The sequence below is a fragment of the Schistocerca piceifrons genome, chromosome 2, assembly GCF_021461385.2.
Source record: "Schistocerca piceifrons isolate TAMUIC-IGC-003096 chromosome 2, iqSchPice1.1, whole genome shotgun sequence".
Lineage (NCBI taxonomy): Eukaryota > Metazoa > Arthropoda > Insecta > Orthoptera > Acrididae > Schistocerca > Schistocerca piceifrons.
Window position 1 is genome coordinate 945653509 of NC_060139.1, and position 21796 is coordinate 945675304.

At 38.0% G+C, this 21796-nt stretch overlaps 2 protein-coding genes across 3 annotated transcripts in view; one reads left to right on the forward strand and one right to left on the reverse strand.

The window, feature by feature from the left end:
- Positions 1-18215, reverse strand: part of LOC124776389 (pre-mRNA-processing factor 17) — a 65420-nt gene extending 47205 nt beyond the window's left edge. Inside the window, exons 1-2 of one of the 2 annotated variants that reach the window (XM_047251359.1) lie at positions 17943-18215; positions 993-1209 (exon numbers count right to left, since the gene is read on the reverse strand). In XM_047251359.1, the coding sequence (XP_047107315.1) occupies positions 993-1209; positions 17943-18107 (382 nt within the window). In that variant the 5' untranslated portion in view covers positions 18108-18215. Of the gene's footprint in view, positions 1-992; positions 1210-16567; positions 16774-17942 lie in introns of those variants that run through there. The other variant, XM_047251360.1, reaches the window with a different exon arrangement.
- Positions 18216-18342: 127 nt separating this feature from the next.
- On the forward strand, positions 18343-19819 carry LOC124776925 (BRISC and BRCA1-A complex member 1-like). The gene has a single exon (XM_047252143.1). The coding sequence runs from the start codon at positions 18547-18549 to the stop codon at positions 19447-19449; it is 903 nt and encodes a 300-aa protein (XP_047108099.1). The 5' UTR covers positions 18343-18546; the 3' UTR covers positions 19450-19819.
- Positions 19820-21796: the final 1977 nt, after the last annotated feature.

Sequence of the window (21796 nt, forward strand, 5' to 3'; positions counted from 1 at the left end):
TAGGGAACTGGCAATGGTTCTGTTCATGGAACAAATCCAGCATTTGCTTGAAGTGATTTAGGGAAACAATGCATTACCTAACTCAGAATAAGTGGATGTTTATACAAACCAACATCATCTGTTTATATTAACCACCAATTAGGAGTGCACATCAAAAAGGAACCAAATTGTTAATCATTTTTACAACAGAAATTTGACTTTTGCTGCAACTATTTTTTCAGACTGTTTCTTTGGGTCATAGGATTTTTATCTGCCATGTACCACTTCATTAACTTCTGGCAATGTGTTTATTAAAGTGAGAAGAATTCACTGTGGCTCAGAATTCCTGTTAAACTGCGGGTCCCCCCATAAGTGGCTGGGTAAGTCAGCTCAATGGACAGAGGAAGGCAATGGCATACCACCTCCAATAGGATCATGCCTAGTTAAGTGCTGTAGCGTTCAAACCAACCTTCCAGTTCATGACAGCTTTCTTGAATTATTGCAATTATTAAGTAACTGTGGCATTTGACTTTTAGTTTTCTACATTCCACTGTTGGGTTTCATGTCCCAATTTACTTTATGAGCAATTTATTCATTAGCTTCCTGTTGAGTAAGGGAGAGGGAGAGGGAGAGGGAGAGGGGGAGGGAGGGAGGGAGGGAGTAGAAGGGGGAAGAGTGGGGGGAGAGTGAGCGGGGGAGGGATAGGGAAGGAGGGGGGGGGGGAGAGAGAGAGAGAGAGAGAGAGAGAGAGAGAGAGAGAGAGAGAGAGAGAGAGAGAGAGAACTACAAAGATAAAATACACTGCAGCAGAAGTGACACATAAAATTTAAGGTATTTGAAGTTTTTATAATCTAATCTTCTTCCTCTGTGAAGGGGCAAAAACACACACAAATGTAAGAAACAGAAATGTAACGTTAATCCTTGACTGGAACAAGAAGAATTGAGAAGCAAAAGACTGAGTGCTACAGATGTCAGCATAAGTTTTACAGAGAGTTAAATGTATTCGTGTCTACCATAGCTGTTGAAGGTTCGGCGCTGATTTTCAAACTGGAAATCACTAATGTATGCTTGTTCAACAAATCCAGACAGCATGTTTTTATGAGCTTTCTGTTGTCTTGTTTGGAATGGATTCTCCGGTCCAACTTCTGGGGCAAATAGTTCTTCATATTTTGGATTATGCAATACTTCTTTCGTTGTAGAGTCAATATGTCTTAAGGTGTCAACAGTACCCTGAAAAAAAGTAAAATCGATAAATGGATTTCAAAACTTCGCAAAATGCCACCAATATTAGTACTCAGCTTGCTGCTATGCAGGAGTCAATTCAACCAATGACACTGTCACAAACAACTGAAATACGTTTCTGATACTGCCGGATAATAGGAGTTTTTATGTTTGTCCCTTACGAGTGTTTCTGATACAGGACCAGTAAGTATGTGATTTATAAATCAGGAATGTTTGTTCCCTGGAAGTAGGAAATATATTTGCTCAGAGTCAAGAAGTTCAGGGCTTCTGGTCTGACTTTTTGAGGCAGATACAGCATTTAGACGTTGAGTGTTTGAGATACTACCAATTAGTTTTGAGCAGTAACGTCACCATTTTTTTGAAATGATGGCTGTGGTGACAGAGTGATGTGCAGCATTGCCCAAGGTTTTTTTACCAGTGAAGTCACCATTTTTTTGAAATGATGGCTGTGGTGACAGAGTGATGTGCAGCATTGCCCAAGGTCTAAATTATGTTGGAAGGTGAAAATTTGGTTGAGAGTTTCTAAAGCAACAAATGTGGCAGCAAAACAACCTACTTTTTAAATGAATATCACAATTACAGAATAATTTGTAGTGTGGCCAGAGATTTACGACATAACATTAATCTAGTTTTTCATACACTGTGTGTTTTGCAGTTATAGTTTATGATCCCGATGAAAGTCCCTATTTCCCCACTGTAGTCTGAAATTTTCAAGTGTTTAGTATATCTGAAGGCATTAACACCAAGAATTTCCCCACTCAAAGCCCTTATATTCCTTTGGAGATTCCAATTCATTGATAGTTAAAACACACATGATTGTGTGATATCACAGTCACCATAGCCATGACAAATAGTTACCTTGCTGACAGTATCAATGGTCAAAGCTGGTTGGTTTTATTGTATTTTTCAATACTTCCCAGATGTTTCTATATACTTTCTTTAATTCTCTAGTACATACAAAGATCAATAACTGAAGCTGGACATTGTACAGCATGCAGACTAACTACTGAGCTGGAACAAATGACAAAAGGCAGTATGCTACTTCTCGTATGATGCTGCTAATATGTTACAAATGAAAGAAATAAAAGCAGCAAAATATTCTTATTTGCAAAGCCAAATATAATTACGAGAATATTAGGAGTTCTTGTATTGTATGGGACGGATTTGATTCTACTACTTCTTCACAAGCTGAAGTGTGGCAGTAATGGGTGCATGAGGGCTTCTTTCCCCCCGGCTTAAGTTCAAAAGATGTTTTAGTCACCACATACCCATATAAACATTTATAAAACACATACTATTATGACACATGGCATTTTATTTTTTATAGTTAACACTCACTCTTACAAATAATCATATTGTGCGAGAGTTATTCCTGGGTATTAAATTCAGCAAAGTTTACGTTATACTCTGAGAACACTGTTTAAACTTGGTCCTCACACAGCAAAACAATTTCTTTTCCTTTCTGTTCCGGCACTTTTAACGAATATACATGATGAGAATCTGTCATTGTAATATTCAAAATACACAGATATTTGAACTGAAATTTAAAGCAAATAAATCATGTCTCTCATACAAACATACAACTGATTCTAGTTCTAATTTAACTAAATATATACATGACCACAAAAATAATCATCTTTACAAAATTTTGTGTTCCAAGGCACAGTGACATTTTTTTTAGCACAAAAATTTTAAAATGTAGTCTAATTGTACAGCTAAATCAACTTTAAAAATTGGGTGACTAGTGTCCCAAAAATGAACAAGGAAAGTGTTTCTGTAATAATTTGCTAAAGGCCAGGTAGAGTGACATATTTCCCACTATTCAAATTAGCAATGAGTAATTGTGTAATGATGGTCCCATGTTGGATCTGATGGGTTTCTATACAGCTTGCATCACTACCTTCTTTAAAGTTCAGACATTATTCTTTCTCCTTATCTTCACTTTATGTACCACTTTGGCACTGCTGATTTCCTAGGCTCTTGGAAAGACTCTTTTATTTTATTAAACTAATTTTTTAATTGCCTTCTAGTTCATCTTGTTCTTCCACCCAGCTTGGGGGGGGGGGGGGGGGAACAGGCAGTTTTACCCCTGAGTTCACTATATAAAAAGCTGGAAGACAACTGTGCTCTGCTTTCAACATATATAGGCCTACTTACCCCTACTTTTTACTACCCAATACTTCCAACAATCTGGTAATACTGCTACTGGTAGCCTTAACCTATAGCAGCAAACTTCTTTATCAATAAATTTTGAGAATAAAGTCCTGTATCTAGTAGATTTGGAGTTATCTTCTCAATAGATGAATGTTACCAGTATTGTTTTGACAGAGTAAGTTTATAGGTTATATTTACATACACAAAATCTAAAGTCACTCCATCCAGTAATTTAGCTTACCATGCAGGTGGAAAAAAATGTTGTGTCCCTTTCCAGATATAGAAGGGAGGGAGGCGGCTTGAAACTTCTTGGCTTTGGGCCATCCAGAGTTTTAACTGGATAATGAATTTGGTACACACAAAATATTCAATTTCGACAATGAGCAAGTAACAAAGAAAACCAAAGAAAAATTAGGAAAGGTAATTAAAGTTATTAGCAACAAACACAAAGGGACATAAAATGTCATTTATGAACCACCATGCACCCACAGGAGAAAGCACATCCTAATCGAAGGACCAAGTGATGTTCGAATAGCAACTGTAAGGTCCTGCTGGCTGATATGAATGCTAAAGTGGGAAAAGAAGATGTATTCCATTCAATAAACAGAAAACAAAATTTGTATGAACTCTGCAACAACAATAGCATCAGTTTCAGCACCTTTACAACATCAAAAGAGATGCTTATCAATAGCACAAATTTCCAACAGGAGCTTATACACACCTGAATCTAGGTGTCACCAGATAGTAAAACAATTAATCAGATAGGTCACATTGCAGTTAACACCCAAGCAAAGAACTGGATGCTGGATGTAAAGACAGCACAGAGCGCAGGATGGACGATTTCCTAGTAAAAAGCTGCTTATGAGTACAGCCCAAAGCCAGAATCAGAAACCGTCTTAAGGAAGTAATATGCTATCTTGTTAGCAGATCAGGGGTAAGATGATTTGGTACGAGAATATATGCATTGAGGCATTAGTCAAGAGAAGAGAAGCCAATGGGAGGTGGATACGAGGTACAGATTTTGCCCAAGGCAAAGCACAATTTGAAAAAGTGGGCCTACTAAGAACTATCCAAGAAACTCTGAGGAGAGAAAAGAGATGTACATCAAAGCAATACCAGAGGAGGCTCAGCCAGATTTCTTTGGAAGACAGACGCAAAAGATATAGTGTCAAGTTAACCTCTGGTACAGAGCTGCCAAAAGTTCATCAGGGACAATAATGGGACCATTCTCACCAATGAGTTCAGCATTGCCGAGAGATGGAAACAATACTTCAAGGAGCTCCTCAACTCTGACTAACCTAAAGATCTGTTCAAATTTCAACCTCCTGACATTGTAAATTTTGGTTATCCAGCTCCTACACTGAAGGAAATGATCAGATAATGAAACTGAAGAAGAACAAAAGTCCACAAGAAAATGTGAATACAGGCAGAAGTTATTTAAGTTGGAGACGAGAGACATCACGAGAGAATTGACCAACTAGTTAAGAGGATCTGAATTGTGGAGGAGATCACACAAGATTGGAAGACAGCAATCATCTGCCCTATACACAAGAAAGGTAAACAAAATGGACTGCACCAACTACAGAGAAAACACCCTCCTGAATCTTCTACAACATCAGGTCCAACTGTGTAGAGATTAGAACCCAGCCATTGGTAGAAGAAGTGATTCGTGAATATCAGGATGGCTTCAGGAAGGAGCTTTCGACTGTGGACACCGCAACAGCTCACCAAGAAGATGTGTGAATATGGCGAAGACCTTCATGTGTTCCTCACTTATTGTAAGGAGGCATATGGTAGCATCCACTGGGAGCACCCGATGAATTGCCTAACCAAATTTGGAACACCCAAAAAAACCACAAGCCTAGTTGCAGTTTTTCTTTCTAATTCAAAACATAATGTGAATCTTGGGAATAAAGTTATGGAGAGCCTTAATGTAAACGCAAGACTGAGACAAGGAGATTGTGTGTCACCGATATTGTTCAATATGGCACTCAAAAATATAATGAGAGGAGCTTTCCATAAGAATTTTGAAGGGATTGAGGTAGAGGGTAAAAAAAAAAATCACAAATCTCACATTTGCCAACAACATGGCCCTGCTGTTTCACATCTAAGAACTAATGCAGGTGAGCGACAGCATGGAGGTGTCAGCAAGCAAAATTGGATTCCTAGTGAATGATTGAAAGATCGAGTATCTGATGATGAATGGGACTCAAGCCCATTCAAGAGACCAACTCCAGTCTCTGATAGTCAAAACCTGACTCTACAACATAGTTCACAACTTTAAATATCTAAGAGAAATATTTACAGAAAATGCATTGTGTGAGGCAGAAGTTCAAGTGAGGATCCAAGCTGATAACCAATCATACTTCAGTCTGCATCAGCTTTTTAAAGCACACAGCCTCTCAAGGAATTTCAAATTCCAGCTGTACAAAATACTGATCCAACACATATGGCAATGTGGCTGCACAACTTGGAGAGTTCGTCCAGAGCAAAGGTTAAAACAACCTTCCCGTTTTCAAGCTGAAAGTCTTAAGAAAGATCTACAGTTTGTTACAAGATGAGATCATTGGGAAATGGAGGATCCAGCATAATTGTGAGCTGGGTGAAATCTACAAGAGACCAAACATTGTACGACTGATGAGAACCAATGGCTTGTACGAGCAGGGCATTTCACTCATATATAAACACAGACAGCCTTTGAAATCCATGGATTTTACTCCTGATGGAAGAAGGCCACTAGGCAGACAAAAAAAGATCAAATGAATGAAATGGATAGCACCCTGAATAGAAGTTGTAAGAGGAACTTCAACAAAAGAAAAACAAGGGTAATGGAGTGTAACCAAATGAAATCATGAGATACTGAGGGAATTAAATTAGGAACTGAGACAGCAAAAGTATGCAACTGCTGTTCAGGCAGCGACATAACTGATCACGTCCGAAGTAGAGATGCTGTAAAATGCACACTGGTAATAGTAAAATAAGTCTTTTGAAAAGAAGTAGTTTGTTAACTTCAAATATAAAGCTAAGTGCTAGAAAATCATTTCAGGAAGTATTTGTAAGGAATATAGCCTTGTACTGGAGTGAAATATGGATCATAGACAGTACAGACAAGAAGAGAATAAATGTGTTTCAAATGTGAAGTTACAAAACAATGCTGAAGAATAGATAGGCAGATTATATAACTAATGAAGCAGAACTGAATCGAACTGGAAAGATACAATTATGGTACAACTTGACTAAAAGAAAGGATTGATTGATTGATAAGACAGTTCCTGAGGCCTCAAGGAATTGTCAATGTGGTAATGGAGGAAAAGGTGGGGGATGAAAATTGTAGTGGGAGACCAAGGATTGATTACGACAAGCATGTTCAAGTGTCTGTAGGTTTCAGTAGTTCTGCAAGCATGAAGACACTTGCATGTGATAGATCAGCATGGAGATATGCATCAAACCAGTCTTCAGACTGACAGCCACCAAAACAACAATGATAAGAAAAACATGAAAGGTTGAAATCTTTCCAATAATTGTGCAAATACCACTTGCTTCTTATGCTAATAATTACAGTGACCAACATGAAAACTGTAACATGTAATAAATGATATGTAATTATCTATTTAATTAAAGTTTAGCAGTTTGTCATATATTTTTAGATAGAGTATGTTACTGACATTGTTTTGCATCATCATCATCTAAGACTGATTATGCCTTTCAGCGTTCAGTCTGGAGCACAGTCCCCCTTATACAATTCCTCCATGATCCCCTATTCAGTGCTAACATTGGTGCCTCTTCTGATGTTCAGCCTATTACTTCAAAATCATTCTTAACCGAATCCAGGTACCTTCTCCTTGGTCTACCCCGACTCCTCCTACCCTCTACTGCTGAACCCATAAGTCTCTTGGGTAACCTTGCTTCTCCCATGTGTGTAACATGACCCCACCATCTAAGCCTGTTCACCCTGACTGCTACATCTATAGAGCTCATTCCAGTTTTTCTTTGATTTCCTCACTGTGCACACCCTCCTGCCATTGTTCCCATCTACTAGTACCTGCAATCATCCTACCTACTTTCATATCCGTAACCTCAACCTTATTGATAAGGTAACCTGAATCCACCCAGCTTTCGCTCCCATACAACAAAGTTGCGTCGAAAGATTGAACGGTGCACAGATAACTTAGTCTTGGTACTGACTTTCTTCTTGGAAAAGAGAGTAGATCGTAGCTGAGCGCTCACTGCATTAGCTTTGCTACACCTCGCTTCCAGTTCTTTCACTGTGTTGCCATCCTGTGAGAATATCCATCCTAAGTACTTGAAACCGTCCACCTGTTCTAACTTTGTTCCTCCTATTTGGCACTCAATCCGTTTATATCTCTTTCCCACTGATATTACTTTTGTTTTGGAGATGCTAATCCTCATACCATAGTCCTTACACTTCTGATCTAGCTCTGAAATATTACTTTGCAAACTTTCAATAGAATCTGCCATCACAACTAAGTCATCCGCATATGCGAGACTGCTTATTTTGTGTTCACCTATCTTAATCTCACCCAGCCAGTCTATTGTTTCCAACATATGATCCATAAATAATATGAACAACAGTGGAGACACGTTGCAGCCTCGTCTTACCCCTGAAACTACTCTGAACCATGGACTCAATTTACCGTCAACTCTAACTGCTGCGTGACTATCTATGCAAAGACCTTGAATTGCTTGCAAAAGTTTGCCTCCTATTCCATAATCATGTAAAACAGACAATAACTTCCTCCTAGGAACCCGGTCATATGCCTTTTCTAGATCTATTAAACATAGATACAATTCCCTATTCCACTCGTAACATTTCTCCATTATTTGCCATAAGCTAAAGATCTGGTCCTGACAACCTCTAAGAGGCCTAAACCCACACTGATTTTCATCCAATTTGTCCTCAACTAATACTCACACTTTCCTTTCAACAATACCTGAGAAGATTTTACCTGCAAATGCTGATCAAAGAGATACCTCTGTAGTTGTTACAATCTTTTCTGTTTCCATGTTTAAAGATTGGTGTGATTACTGCTTTCGTCCAGTCTGATGGAACCTGTCCCGACTCCCACGCCATTTCAATTATCCTGTGTATCCATTTAAGACCTGACGTTCCACTGTATTTGATGAGTTCCGACTTAATTTCATCCACCCCAGCTGCTTTATTGCACTGCAATCTATTGACCATTTTCTCCACTTCCTCAAATGCGATCCTATTTCCATCATCATTCCTGTCCTATTGTACATCGAAGTCTGAAACATTACTGATCGTATTTTCACCTACATTGAGCAACTCTTCAAAATATTCCCTCCATCTGCCCAAGGCATCAACAGGATTCACCAGCAGTTTTCCTGACCTGTAAAAAATACTTGTCATTTCCTTCTTACCTCTCTTTCGAAGACTGCTAATTAAACTCCAGAATGGTTTTCCAGCAGCTTGACACAAGGTCTCCAACCTGTTTCCAAAGTCTTCCCAAGATTTCTTCTTGGATGCTGTAATTATCTGTTTGGCTTTGTTTCTTTCTTCAACATATCTTTCTCTGTCTACCTGAGTTCTAGTATGTAGCCATTTTTGATATGCCTTCTTTTTCCTTTTACAGGCTGCCTTGACTTTGTCATTCCACCAAGCTGTTTGCTTCATCCTACCTTTACACACTACTGTTCCAAGTCATTCTTTGGCCACTTCTAGTACTGTGTCCCTGTACCTTGTCCATTCCTTTTCCAGTGACTGCAATTGACTACATTCAACTAACTGGTACCTTTCTGAGATCACTGTTATGTACTTGTGTCTGATTTCCTTATCCTGAAGTTTCTCCACTCTTATCCTCCTACACATGGACCTAACCTCCTGCACTTTCGGCCTCACAATACCAATTTCACTGCAGATTAAATAGTGATCAGTGTCATCAAAGAATCCCCTGAATACACGTGTGTCCCTCACAGCCTTCCTGAATTCCTGATATGTTATTATATAGTCAATGACAGATCTAGTTCCCCTGCCTCCCCAAGTATACCGATGAATGTTCTTATGTTTAAAAAAGGAGTTTGTGATTACTAAGCCCATACTGGCACAGAAATCCAAGAGTTGTTTCCAGTTCCTGTTGGCCTCCATATCCTCTCCAAATTTACCCATAACCTTTTCATACCCTTCTGTTCGATTTCCAATCCTGACATTAAAATCACCCATGAGGAGAACACTGTCCTTGTCCTTTACTCTAACAACTACATCACTGAGTGCACCCAAACAATAAAGCATTGATTGTTTATTGTACTAGCCTTAAATGTTTTTTCCCACACCAGTATTGTTGTCCTTTCAATAACACATGTTTGTAAGCTTTCTCTGTGGTTAGTGTAATCAGCTTTCTCAAACAAACATGTCATTAAGCACTGAAGATACTGGAAAAGCCACTGCTTTGGTGGAAGGTGGTCACAGAATTGTGTGTCAGAAGGTTGAGAACTGCATCTTCCACTATTTTCAGAACTATAAGAAGGTACAGAGAAACTAGACAGGAGGCCACACTAGGAAATGATGAGCAGGTCCCAGGTGAGCAACACTGGTAAGAGGTGAGCACTTCTTACAACTTCCAAGTTCTTCACAACCATCACCATTGGAGCAAGTTTGAGGGGTCAATGTTAGTGAGAGACTTGTCTGAAGAAGACTGGAAGAAACCAATCTCCCATCCAGAAGGCCTGCTATACACCCAGAACTCACTAGAGTGCATCACACAGCTCAACTATGTGTCACAAGGAAATATCATGACTGGCGATTACAACAATAGGAGCAAGTGTTGTTCACTGATGAGTCTTGATTTGGCTTACCATCACCTGACAGAGAGGGTATCTAGAAGGGCTGGGGGAAGTTATTCCCAGGTGCATATTCTAATCCAGGTCAGAATTTCAGGGTAGTTGTCTGATGGTGGGTACAGGAATCAATATTACTACAAGGACAGACTTGATATTTGTTGGGCACAGGAGCCTTGTGACATATTGGTATGTGGGGGAAATCCTTCATGGAGCATGTTTTGTCTTTTGCTTCATTTATTGGTGATAGTTTTACACTAATGCATGACAATGCATGGTCACATGGTGCGAGAATTATGCAAGAGTTCTTGGATGAAATGGACATTCACACTATGGCTTGGCCTGCTCAAGAGCCCCTATTTGAATCTTATTGAGCCCGTATGGGACCAGCTGGGACTCAGCACTACTCAGAGACCCTACTGGACCTATGGGTGGTCCTCTTGAAATAATGGGAGATGATTTCTCAAATGGAAACTGCAACATTAATAAAGAGAATGCCTGGGATGTTGGATGCCATGACTGGTGCAAGAGGAAGTAATACACCATTTTGAAGATGCAAAGAGAAGTCTGTGAAGAGAAGTGTCGAAAATCAAAACAGATGTGCATTACCTCGATGAACGTCCTCTAAATGTGCTTGAAGTATGAATCTATTTATGTCACTTCTGCCTCTCTAGCTTAAGTTGTTTATACAACTGTCTTCTTATTTATTTATTCACTGCTAGACACCCAGAGGGGACCATGCCACAATATTTTATCATAAAAATAACTGGAGTTTAAAATAAAATTAAAGAAATTGAAACATTGCGTTTTCTGTGTCGGTCTGTATACTTTTAATTTCAGGTAAAATGCGAGACATTTTGAGGGAGAAGTGACCTAACCATGTACTGTGACTTTTCGATGTATACAATAATGTCACATTCAGATTCTACAGATGATTTGCATACACAAATTTCTCTTTCAATATTTTATATTTACCAACATTTTACTCAATAGTTAATGTTAAAGTCTTTTGTTTGTAGGAATGGCCTTCAGAAACTACCTGTGGATGGTACAGGCAGCTGCTCATGGATGTCAAAACAAGCAGCTATGTGGGGGACTTATGCTATAATAGCTCAAAAATATTTGACACGTAAGGCTGCCAGTCAACTACATTGTTTCCCAAGTTATGACCCTGTTTCACTTAGCTTATTACTGAAACTTTTTTTCCCCTAACCAGTGTGCTTCATTCAGATGAGGCAGATATTAAAGTCTCCAGAATGTGATAATTTTATGTATTAATTAGTTTTAAGTTCTTTAGACTGAGATTTGTGAGCTCCAGAAAAGTAATGATAGGCACATCAATATTAGATTGCATGAATAATGCCACAATATCGGTATGAAAAATATCCAATATGCATAAGATAGCTTAGTTTACCACAATCATGGCAAATAATGATACTATATCAAAACTAATGAGGATATCATCCGGGCCCACACTCGTTTTCCTTAAGTTGTCAATGACTGAGAGCCACATTAAAAATTCAGCTCATTTCATTAACATGTTAAAGGAAATGAGCATGGGCCCATATGATATCCTCGTTAGTTTTCATACTGTATCATTATTGACCGTGATACCGGTAAACAAAGCTATCTCATGCATAGTGGATATTTTTCCTACCGTTATTGTGGTATTATTCTGACACTGCCTCACCACAATTTACTTTCAATACAATAGTGACTTTTATGAACAGACTGACGAAGTTCCTATGGACAGTCCTCAATGTCCTGTTGTGGCTAACTTGTTTATGGAGATTTTTGAACAACAGGCACTGCAGACTGCCAATAAGAGACTAGCCTGATGGTATCACTATGTCGATGACACATTCATAGTATGGACAATGGAGCAGAGGAGTTGGATGCCTCCCTGACACATCTAAACAGCATTAATCTGAAAATTCAACTTATTATGGAGACGGAGAGTAATGGGCAACTGAATTTTCTGGATATGTCTGTGATTAAATGACAGGATGGAACGATGGGCCATAATGTGTATAGAAAGGCCACACATACTGATTATTATCTGCATAAAGAGTCTAACCACACCCTAGACAAAATAGAAGATATAATAAAAACCTTGGTAGACAGGGCATACAAACTTTATCTAAAAGATGAGACTGAACATCTACGGTTGACTTTCGTGAAGAATGGCTATTCTAGCAAGGAGATAGACTGAGTACTGTGCTCTAGGCAGAGAATCACGAGCAACGACGAACAACAGCCGCCCTTAGCAAGGTTTTTCTTCCACTCATTAGTAAGGTCACAGATGGCATTGGAAAGTGTTAAACAAGTATGGGGTGGTAACTATTTTCAGACCCACCAGGAAAATAAAAGAATATTTAAGACTGGCAGAAGATGCACGACATCCTTTGGCTACACCGGGGGTATATAAATTTCCTTATAGTTGTGGACAGGTTTATATCAGTACCACAAAGAGAAGTGATAACACCCATCTTGTTGAACATAAGAGGAATTGCCGCCTGGGTCACACAGATAAATCAACCATAGCAGAACAAGTTTACCAGGAAGGTAATCATGAAATAAAATTCAGTGTGACGAGCACCATATCTAAAACCTCGCATTATTATGTGTGCATGTATAGAGTGACTATTGAGATTGATAAACACCATAATAATTTTAAAAGGAAAGAGAAAGGTGTTAAACTGGATAAAACTTGGATGTCAACATTGCACCGGAAGCGTGACGATCGGTTACTTTCAATCAAGAATGTTGACATTACAGAGATAGTCTCATAGCCGAGCCACTATATACATGAAAAATTGCACAAACAAATGTACTTAAAATTAAAAAATAAGAAAATCCACAACTCACTCAAGGCGTATCACAGTTGTTTTAACTTACTGTGAAAAACAGCAAGCTCTCTATAAATGACTTGTTGAATACGATTTTTTTGGTCCTATGTTAAAGCATTAGTTTTTGACACAACAGCATCAAATACAAGCACTTTTAAAGGTGTTTTAGTTTTAACTGAAAATTTTTGGAAGAAAGATCTCTTGAAGCCCTGTTTACCTTCTGACATCACATTATGAAATCCTTCTCAGAAGTGTTTTTGAGGAAAAGATGAGCTGCAAAACGACAGGCATACTACACCAGCCTTGAAAAAGTTTCAAAACGTCTGGCTTAGAATCCACACCAATAAATCCCAATCAGAATTTAGCATGGGAAATTCAAGGAACACTTGGATCAACTCAATATGTCTTGAATTCTCAATTTTGTTTGATATACTTTGCGACAACAGCAACCTACAAAGGATTCTATTGGAGTTTTCATTAAATGTGATCTCCCATGCAAAAGCACCAACCTCGTGGAGTATGTTTTTGTGCTCCAGAAGTATCCATTTTGCAAGTCTACTTATTGTTGATTTTATTCCACGATAAATTTCATTTATCGCTAAGACAAGTAAATGCAACTTGTGGTATCTGTTTATTCCTTATTACTGTATATAACAAACTTCCTGAAAACAAAGCACCATATTTAGACTTCAGTATTCTTAACAAAATTTTACAAATGTCAAGTTGTCAAATGTGACACGTTACCTCTCACGTGGATTTAAAAACACTGAAAACTTCTTTATAATAACTGTTTCCTTTTCTCTTGCCTTGGCTATCTTTGATCCTAAACTATCTTCTAAATTAAAAATGAAAATGGTCAATACACTGAATCATGAAGCATAACCAAATGTCTCACATGAGGATTACAGCGATTTACTCCCCGTTTGCTGAAAATTTCCAAGCAAGGCTCATAGTGAATGATGTAATAGACTAAAGCAGATCCCCACTTCTTCAACCATAAGATGCCATCTAATGTATCCCACTCCTTCCACTAGCAAATTAATTATACCACTGGTTTAAAAAAAAGTGACTTAATGTCAAGCCCATTAGAGAGGTTATGATATAACACAGGATGACTCTTGACAACTTAGTACACCAGTAGACCCAAAGGAATGCCATTGTAGCTGCAGCCAAAACGTAGGTTTTATTCTGTTACAGTTATTTTACAATATTACATGGTACCATACCCAAAACATTTTTATGATAATTAAATTATTCATTAAAACACATTCATGAATCCTCATGTGTCTAAATGAACAAAAACTTACAAAAGTATGACAAAAAAAGGAAGATTCCAGGTGGAAATGAAGCTACTCAGGGAAAAAGGTGCCATATAACGACAGGGTAACCATTCCTTTTTTGAATGAACCTATCGTGTTACCTATCTGTTACATGGTTGAACAGTAAATTGTATGATATGTAGTATAAATCATACACCAGCATAAAGAAGTATGTGTACGTTGTTTTTAACATATTTTTAAAAAAAGAGTATTTTTCATGTGAATAAAATAATTGAAAATGCTTTACAAAACAGATTTATATACAACATTTACATCCTTCCTCTCCTGACAACATATTTATGTGCTGTTTACAATCACTTAAAATTGCCCATATGAGAAAGACTACAAATAGAGGCCAATCACTTGAACTATCTGAGCCTATGTCCTGCTTACTTATACTGGCATCTGAAAATGTCTGAATGTGAAGAAAAAGAAAGGAAAATAAGGTTTCAATGTTTTGCTGTCAACAAGGTCATTAAAGACTGAGCAGTATGGGTGACAAGACAAGGATTTGAACTGTTGTCCTCCAGAACATGAGTGCAGAGTCTTAAACCCAGAGAGTCTCACTTTACTTGGATATGAAAGGCAAGCTGTCAGTTTGAACACCAATCGCTGAATGACACTATAAGAGACAGGTCTAAAATTGATGTATGAGAGAAATAACTGGTTATTGAAATTGTTGAGGTATTCAGTTAGAAGACTGGTTTTATGCAGTTCTCCTTGCTAGTCCACCCTCTTCACCTCAGGGTGTTTTCCCTGTTTCACATGTCTTGCACAACAGTTCTGTCATGGCTGGCTCTCACAAGACTCTAAATAATTCCGTGAGAATGTCGTCTACTCCAAGGATCTTATTTCTATTTATGTCTTTCAGTGCTCTATCAGATCCTTCTTGCAGTATATATCATCATCTCACTTTCCCCTACTCCCACTTCTCTTTATATCATATTTTCCATTATACAGACCTTCTAAATATTCCTTCCACCTTTCCCTTCTATGCTTAGTACTGGCTTGCGATCTGTTTTCTCCAAAAGTCTATGTAAGTTACCTTTTCCCCTGTTCAATGCACATTTCTACAGCCTTCCATTTGTTCTCTAGCCATGTAGTATTTTCTGCAAGTCTCATTTTTTAGACATTTATACTCTCCTTCGCTTGCCTGATCCTCTGTGCCTTCACTATTTCATCTCTCAAAACCATCCATTCCTCTTCCATAGTACTCCTTTCTCCTGTTTCAGACCATCATTGCCTAAAACGTGTCCAGAAACATTCAGAAATCTGTTTCTTTCTTATTGTCTTAATTTCCTATCTTTTTGCAGTTTTTTTCAGATTTAATCTGTAGTTTACAACAAGTAAATTATGGTCAAAGTCCACTTCTGTCTTACACTTCAAAATCTGGTTCCAAATCTCTGTCTTAACTTTAAATAATCAATATGGAAACCTTCCAGCGTCCCTAGGTCTCTTCCATGTACACAACCTCCTTTCATTATTCTTAAATCAAGTGTTAGTGATTATTAAATTATGCCCTGTGCAAAATTCTACCGAGTGGTGCCCCCCCCACCCCTTTTCATTCCTTCCCCCAGTCCAGGATCTCCTACTATTTTTCCTTCTCTTCCTTTTCCTACTATTGAATTCCAGTCACCAATCACAATAAACTTTTCATTGTCTTAACTATCTGAACAATTTCCTTTACCTCATTATACACTCTTTCAATCTTTTCATAATTTGCAGATTTAGTTGGGATATAAACATTTTGTCTTTTTTATAATAATGCATTCACTATGTTGTTGTTGATAGTACCTTAGACACATTACTATTTTCTTATTCATTATTCAGCCCACTACTGCATTACATCTATATGGTTTTGTGTTGATAATCCAGTACTGAATTGACCAGCAGTCCTGTTCTCCCTGTTAATCTGATACACTAATTCACATTACGTCTCACTTCAACCTACCCATTTACCTTTTTTACATTAAGATTAAGGAATCTTACATACCACGCTCCACTTGTACAAAACTAGTGCAACTTTCGGTTAATGATAATAGGACCAGCATTGGTCTGAACCTTCATTGGAATTTGTGATGAATGCGAGAAGGCCATTTTATTAGTGTTAGCTATGAATAACACTTGTCATGCTTCTGGAGCTTCATAAAAAAATAAAAACAGAGATGCCATTCGATTAGCATTAGAGTCTAATCACAATGTATGTACCTCGGAGTTGCAGAAGAATGCGGGGACGACATTCCATTGGAGTTAGCTCCTAATCACACCTGGCACTTCTCTGGTATTTCTGAAGCAATCTGGGAGGTTTGTCTCACAGTGCTCAACTGTAATCTTTGGTATCATCTCGTTATACAATGAGAACATTGCTCAAGTTATCTGACACATAATTCTTCCTTCACTTGGGAATATTAGTTGCTTATTGGAAAAAATCAACAACAACCTAAGCTAAATACTTGTGCTAAGGTAGTGAAATTTCAATGCGTCAATGATTTAAGAATAAAATTATAAAAATTAACATAATGTAGAGATGGTATGTGGAAAAGTATGGAAATTTACACACACACACACAATCCTGTTGCATTTTCAATGAACACCAGTATGTATCACATCTTCAGTGACGACTTTTAGACTATAGAGGGTGTCCCAGGAGGAATGCTTAATATTCAGGGATATGAAAAGAACAATCATTTGAGCAAACACGTCTAGTAAATATGGGCTCTAAAATGCCCTTAGAGCTATGAGCACTACTTCATTTTCGCTAATGCAAAACAATCTCTTCTACTAAACAAGTGCTCGTAACTATTTAAGATATGCAGTTTAGAACCCACATATACCAGAAATTTTTTGTTCTGTTTTCGTCTATACTACCTCCTCCGAAAATATGGATAGCAAAGAGCTTGCAACAGATGAGATTTGCTTCAAAGTATAGTCTTGTGGGACAAATGGTTCAAATGGCTCTGAGCACTATGGGACTCAACTGCTGAGGTCATTAGTCCCCTAGAACTTAGAACTAGTTAAACCTAACTAACCTAAGGACATCACAAACATCCATGCCCGAGGCAGGATTCGAACCTGCGACCGTAGCGGTCTTGCGGTTCCAGACTGCAGCGCCTTTAACCGCACGGCCACTTCGGCCTGCTCTTGTGGGACACACTGTACGTACAGCCACTTAGCCAGACTTCACTATCACTGAAATTGGCCCCTAAAGTCGACACACTAAAATCAATAGATGACTCGTTCCATCAACTGCCACAAACATAATCAGCACTACTTAGATAAGAAACTTATTTTACACGTTGAAAAAGGAAAGACCTTTTCAGGGACCTATCAAATAAACTTATTTCCAACAAGACAGAGGTCGTTCGCGACAAATTAAAAGCTGTTAGCTGGGATTGAGGCTGGAAATGGCATTATGTATGAAAGAATAAAGCCAGTATTTACTTTAAGTAGCAAGGTAAATCATGGAAGAACCTAAATTAGTAAGGTCGTGCACGTAAATGAACTACATTCTTTTCAAAAACGACTTTTCTTGGCAAATATTCCATTGGTCAGTTTAGAATAGTAGTTTTTATTAGATACACACCATGGGAACAACATCGGGAGCAGCGCAAATTTGCATTTTGTTCTGTAAACTCATAATGGATGTCCCTGGAGCCAGAGGTTTCAAGTGAATGTTTGTGTCGTCATTCCCCGTCTTTGTTCCCGCATCGTCATCATCACTGCTTCCATATTGTAGGAGTTCTAGCATTTCTATTTTTGTCTTCGTATATGTTCACTTCTGTATACAAAACACTAAGATTTGTAAACAACACACCGTTCATCACTCAACAGTAACATACATCTGGCATCTTATGATCTTTGCCTGCACAGTAGCTACATCCTTCACTGCGGCTACTTCCAAAGATCTCATACTCCAAACTCGAGATATAATTTTTTCCATTAATTTATTAGTTGTGACGGAGGCTCAAAAATATGATGTGCACAGAAAAATATCGTTATGTGCGGAGCTAAACATATTATTGCCGCTTGGACCTAACATGTAATGTTAAACTACTGATTTCAAATCGGTGATCACTGCAAGTCGATTGTAATCTTTGAATGAAAATGAGTTGGTTGTATGAATTTGTGTGCCGTGTGGTTTTGACTTAGATAAACGAGGGAAGTAGATCAAGTAAAATTTTGTGACAATGGATGGAGATCACGCATGTGGAAGTGAGAATTCTAGTGTTTCCTTAGTTAATAACACATCGACCTCTCGCGGTTCTTCAAGTGACGATTCTTCCCCCGGTCCACCGTGCAACGAAATGAACCAACTCGGACGGTGTGTTGATGATGTAAATAACGGTGTAACAGATGATGACTGCGAGATATTAAAATTTCCAGCTGTCAGCTGCCCAGAAAAAATAGTGTTATGTGTTGATTTAGCGGAAGATCCTGATTATACTCCGTTTAAACTAGGACAAGGATCGAAGTTTTCCCCCTTGTATATGGTCAAGAGGGTGACAGAAATATTTTTGTATAGTAAAAACATCATAAGCCTTGAACACGAGTTTGCGTTAGTTGTGTTAAAGACTGATGAAGCGGTGTGGCTAAGTGATTTTTGTAGTAATCCAAAGGAAATCATATCCATACTGGAGGGTTTGAGTGAAACCACACAAAATGAAACTTTCAATCTTACGTCATTGTTCGACGTTATAAAACGAAATGTAAAACTTCCTGCACCTCATGCCAATAATCCAGAACTTTGCCCACCATACTCGGTGAGAGTAATTTTGTTATATAGCCGGTCATTCTGCGTCCCAGAATTTAGACAAGGACGAGAGTCATTTAATGTCCTTACATCATCTCCGTATTTTACATTGGATATTCTGTATATACATGAACAGCCTTCAGAGGACAATAAATGTGAAGAAGCATTTAGTGTTTTAGATGGATTAGATGAGCAGGAACTCTCCTATGTGTATGATGTCCTCAGAAATGCAACGAAATTGCATGACCATATGGCTAAGCTTCTTGCGCATCCGCTTCAACGACCAGCACAGAAAAGAACTCATTATAAATTGAAGGAGCCGCAGGATATTCCAAAATAAGTTGTATGTATTGTATATATGTGTTATAAGCTTTATTTGTGGAGATTTTTTGAAGAAGCTTACTGAATTGACAAGTTGCAGAGTTATGTACGGTAATGAAGTATTAAATTTTAGTACTGTGAGAAAACATTACACATTGGAGCTGCAGAATATCTGCAAGTAATGTTCCTATATTTTGTTACAGCTGCACAGTTTTAATGCAGATAGTCTACTTAACTGCCACATTGTAGGGTTAAATGTTGCTAAAGTGTTTTGGAAACAATAAATTAAAATGACATATAACATATTCATTTTATACGGTCATTTTTGCATAAAATGTCAGTTTACAGTATACATTTATAAAAATAAAGAAATGTGAAGAAGATAATATGCTATATTTTCTTGCTAGCATGAACTGCAGTTTTGTCCCAACCTTTTTTCCCAGTGGTACGGATTTGTGTTTGATTGTTATTGCTGGTTTCTGTTCAACCCCAAAGATAAAAATATGTGCATGTTACAATGGCTGTGATATTTTTAATTACTAAAGTTATGTTTCTTTGTACAAATGTTAATGCTCCATCCAGCATACAATGCTAAAAATTGTGTAAAAGCGTAGACATATTAATCAGTGTTGGTTTGCCACAAATTGTGGAGCAATAATATTTGCATTTACTGAATTGGTATATTGTAAGTATCAATGCAGATAACAAAGATTCAGAAAGCTGCTCTAAGATTTCTCAGTCTGTTATAAACTTTTAGACTACAGATGACTTGCTTTGTAAGAGAGACCCATTTTATTCAGTTTTTTCTCTTACAAAATCTTAGCCCTATATCAGATGTAGTAGGCCTAGTCTCAATATTTTTGTTGTCTCTGTGTAGTCTGAAACATTCTAATAAACTGATTTATTCAGGAGGTGAAGAAGGAAAATTTTAAGTCCTGCATCAACTGCCTCGTTGTGAGTCACCGAGCACCTGATTCAAGCCTATTATTATTCTTGTTTTTGTAGTTATATTCAAACTTCCATATTTCACATTATATTTTCTTACTATTTCCCCACAGCATGTACATTCAGAAAAATGTTAAGCCATAGGCTACTTTATATGTAAAAATAAGAGCAAAGATCATACAACATCTCTTCAATGGTGCAAATCGTATACAATTTATGTAAATATTTATCTTGGTAAAAGCTCGTAAGTATTATGAACAACAGAAGCAACTCTGTTCACCTTTTTGTCCTGATTTCTCAAAAATATTAATTGGATTGTATCTTCACTATTTGATATAGTTCCTGACTGTACCAGTTCATCATCTTCTTATTTGAACTAACATAATTATAACTTGGAAACTTAATTTCAGCATTATTATCAGAAGATTTTTAAATGATGAGTTGAAATTTGTAATCCTTGCTGTAAAAAGTGTGGTAATTGTATCTTATAGCTTGTTGAAATTCACACTGCCATTTCCTCTTTTAGCAATAATGTTCCATGAATACATGGCCGATCTGTTCATTGTGACATTCAGTGGGTCTTTCCCATTTAATAATAATGAATAACTCCTGAAACTTTTCATTTAAGAGAAGACTTCATAAAAGAGATGTTGTTGTTCCTACAATTATTTGTAATTTCGTTGTAAAGTAATCAGAAGTTAAGGATTTTTTTTTATGGTATCCCTAAGGAGCAGCCCCCCCCCCCCCCCTCCCAACTGACTCTCATTGCACACAAAACAATTGGTGAGAACACTATAGGAATAACACCACACACACACACACACACACACACACACACACACACACACACACACACACACACGAGTGAGGAATGTGGGAAGGAGTGGTGGCAGTTGCGTGTGTGATATATGTGTTACATAGGTGTGGGAGCCAGTGGTGAGCGGTGCACAATGAAGGTGATGTAAAGAGGTGAATGGAGAGGGGTAATAAGACGGGAAGAGGAAGCTGGTGGAGGTTGTGGGGACAGCTGGTTAACAGAGATTGTTGTGAGGATGGTTCTGGGGTTGGAGGGTGTGTTCCAAGAATGACTCCCATCTGCATAGTTCAGAACAGCTGATGGTGGAGGGAAGGATGCAGATGACCTGGGATATGAAGCAGCTATTGAAATTGACATGTTGTACCCAGCTGCATGTTGTATCCTGCTGTATGTTGTGCCAACAGGTGGTTTATTGTGTTCTTGGCAGTGGCCGTTCATTCTGATGGACATTGGACTGATTGTCTGTTTTCCTTCATCAGTTTGGTTTGATGTGACCTGCTGCAAATCCCCCTGCTATCTCAACCTATTCATCTCAGAGTAGTACTTGCACCATACATCCTTAGTTATTTGTTGGATGTATTCCAGCATCGTTCTTCCCCTTCAG

Coding starts and splice junctions, on each gene's coding strand:
- LOC124776925 (XM_047252143.1), top strand. CDS start 18,547: ATGGATGGAGATCACGCATGTGGAAGTGAGAATTCTAGTGTTTCCTTA.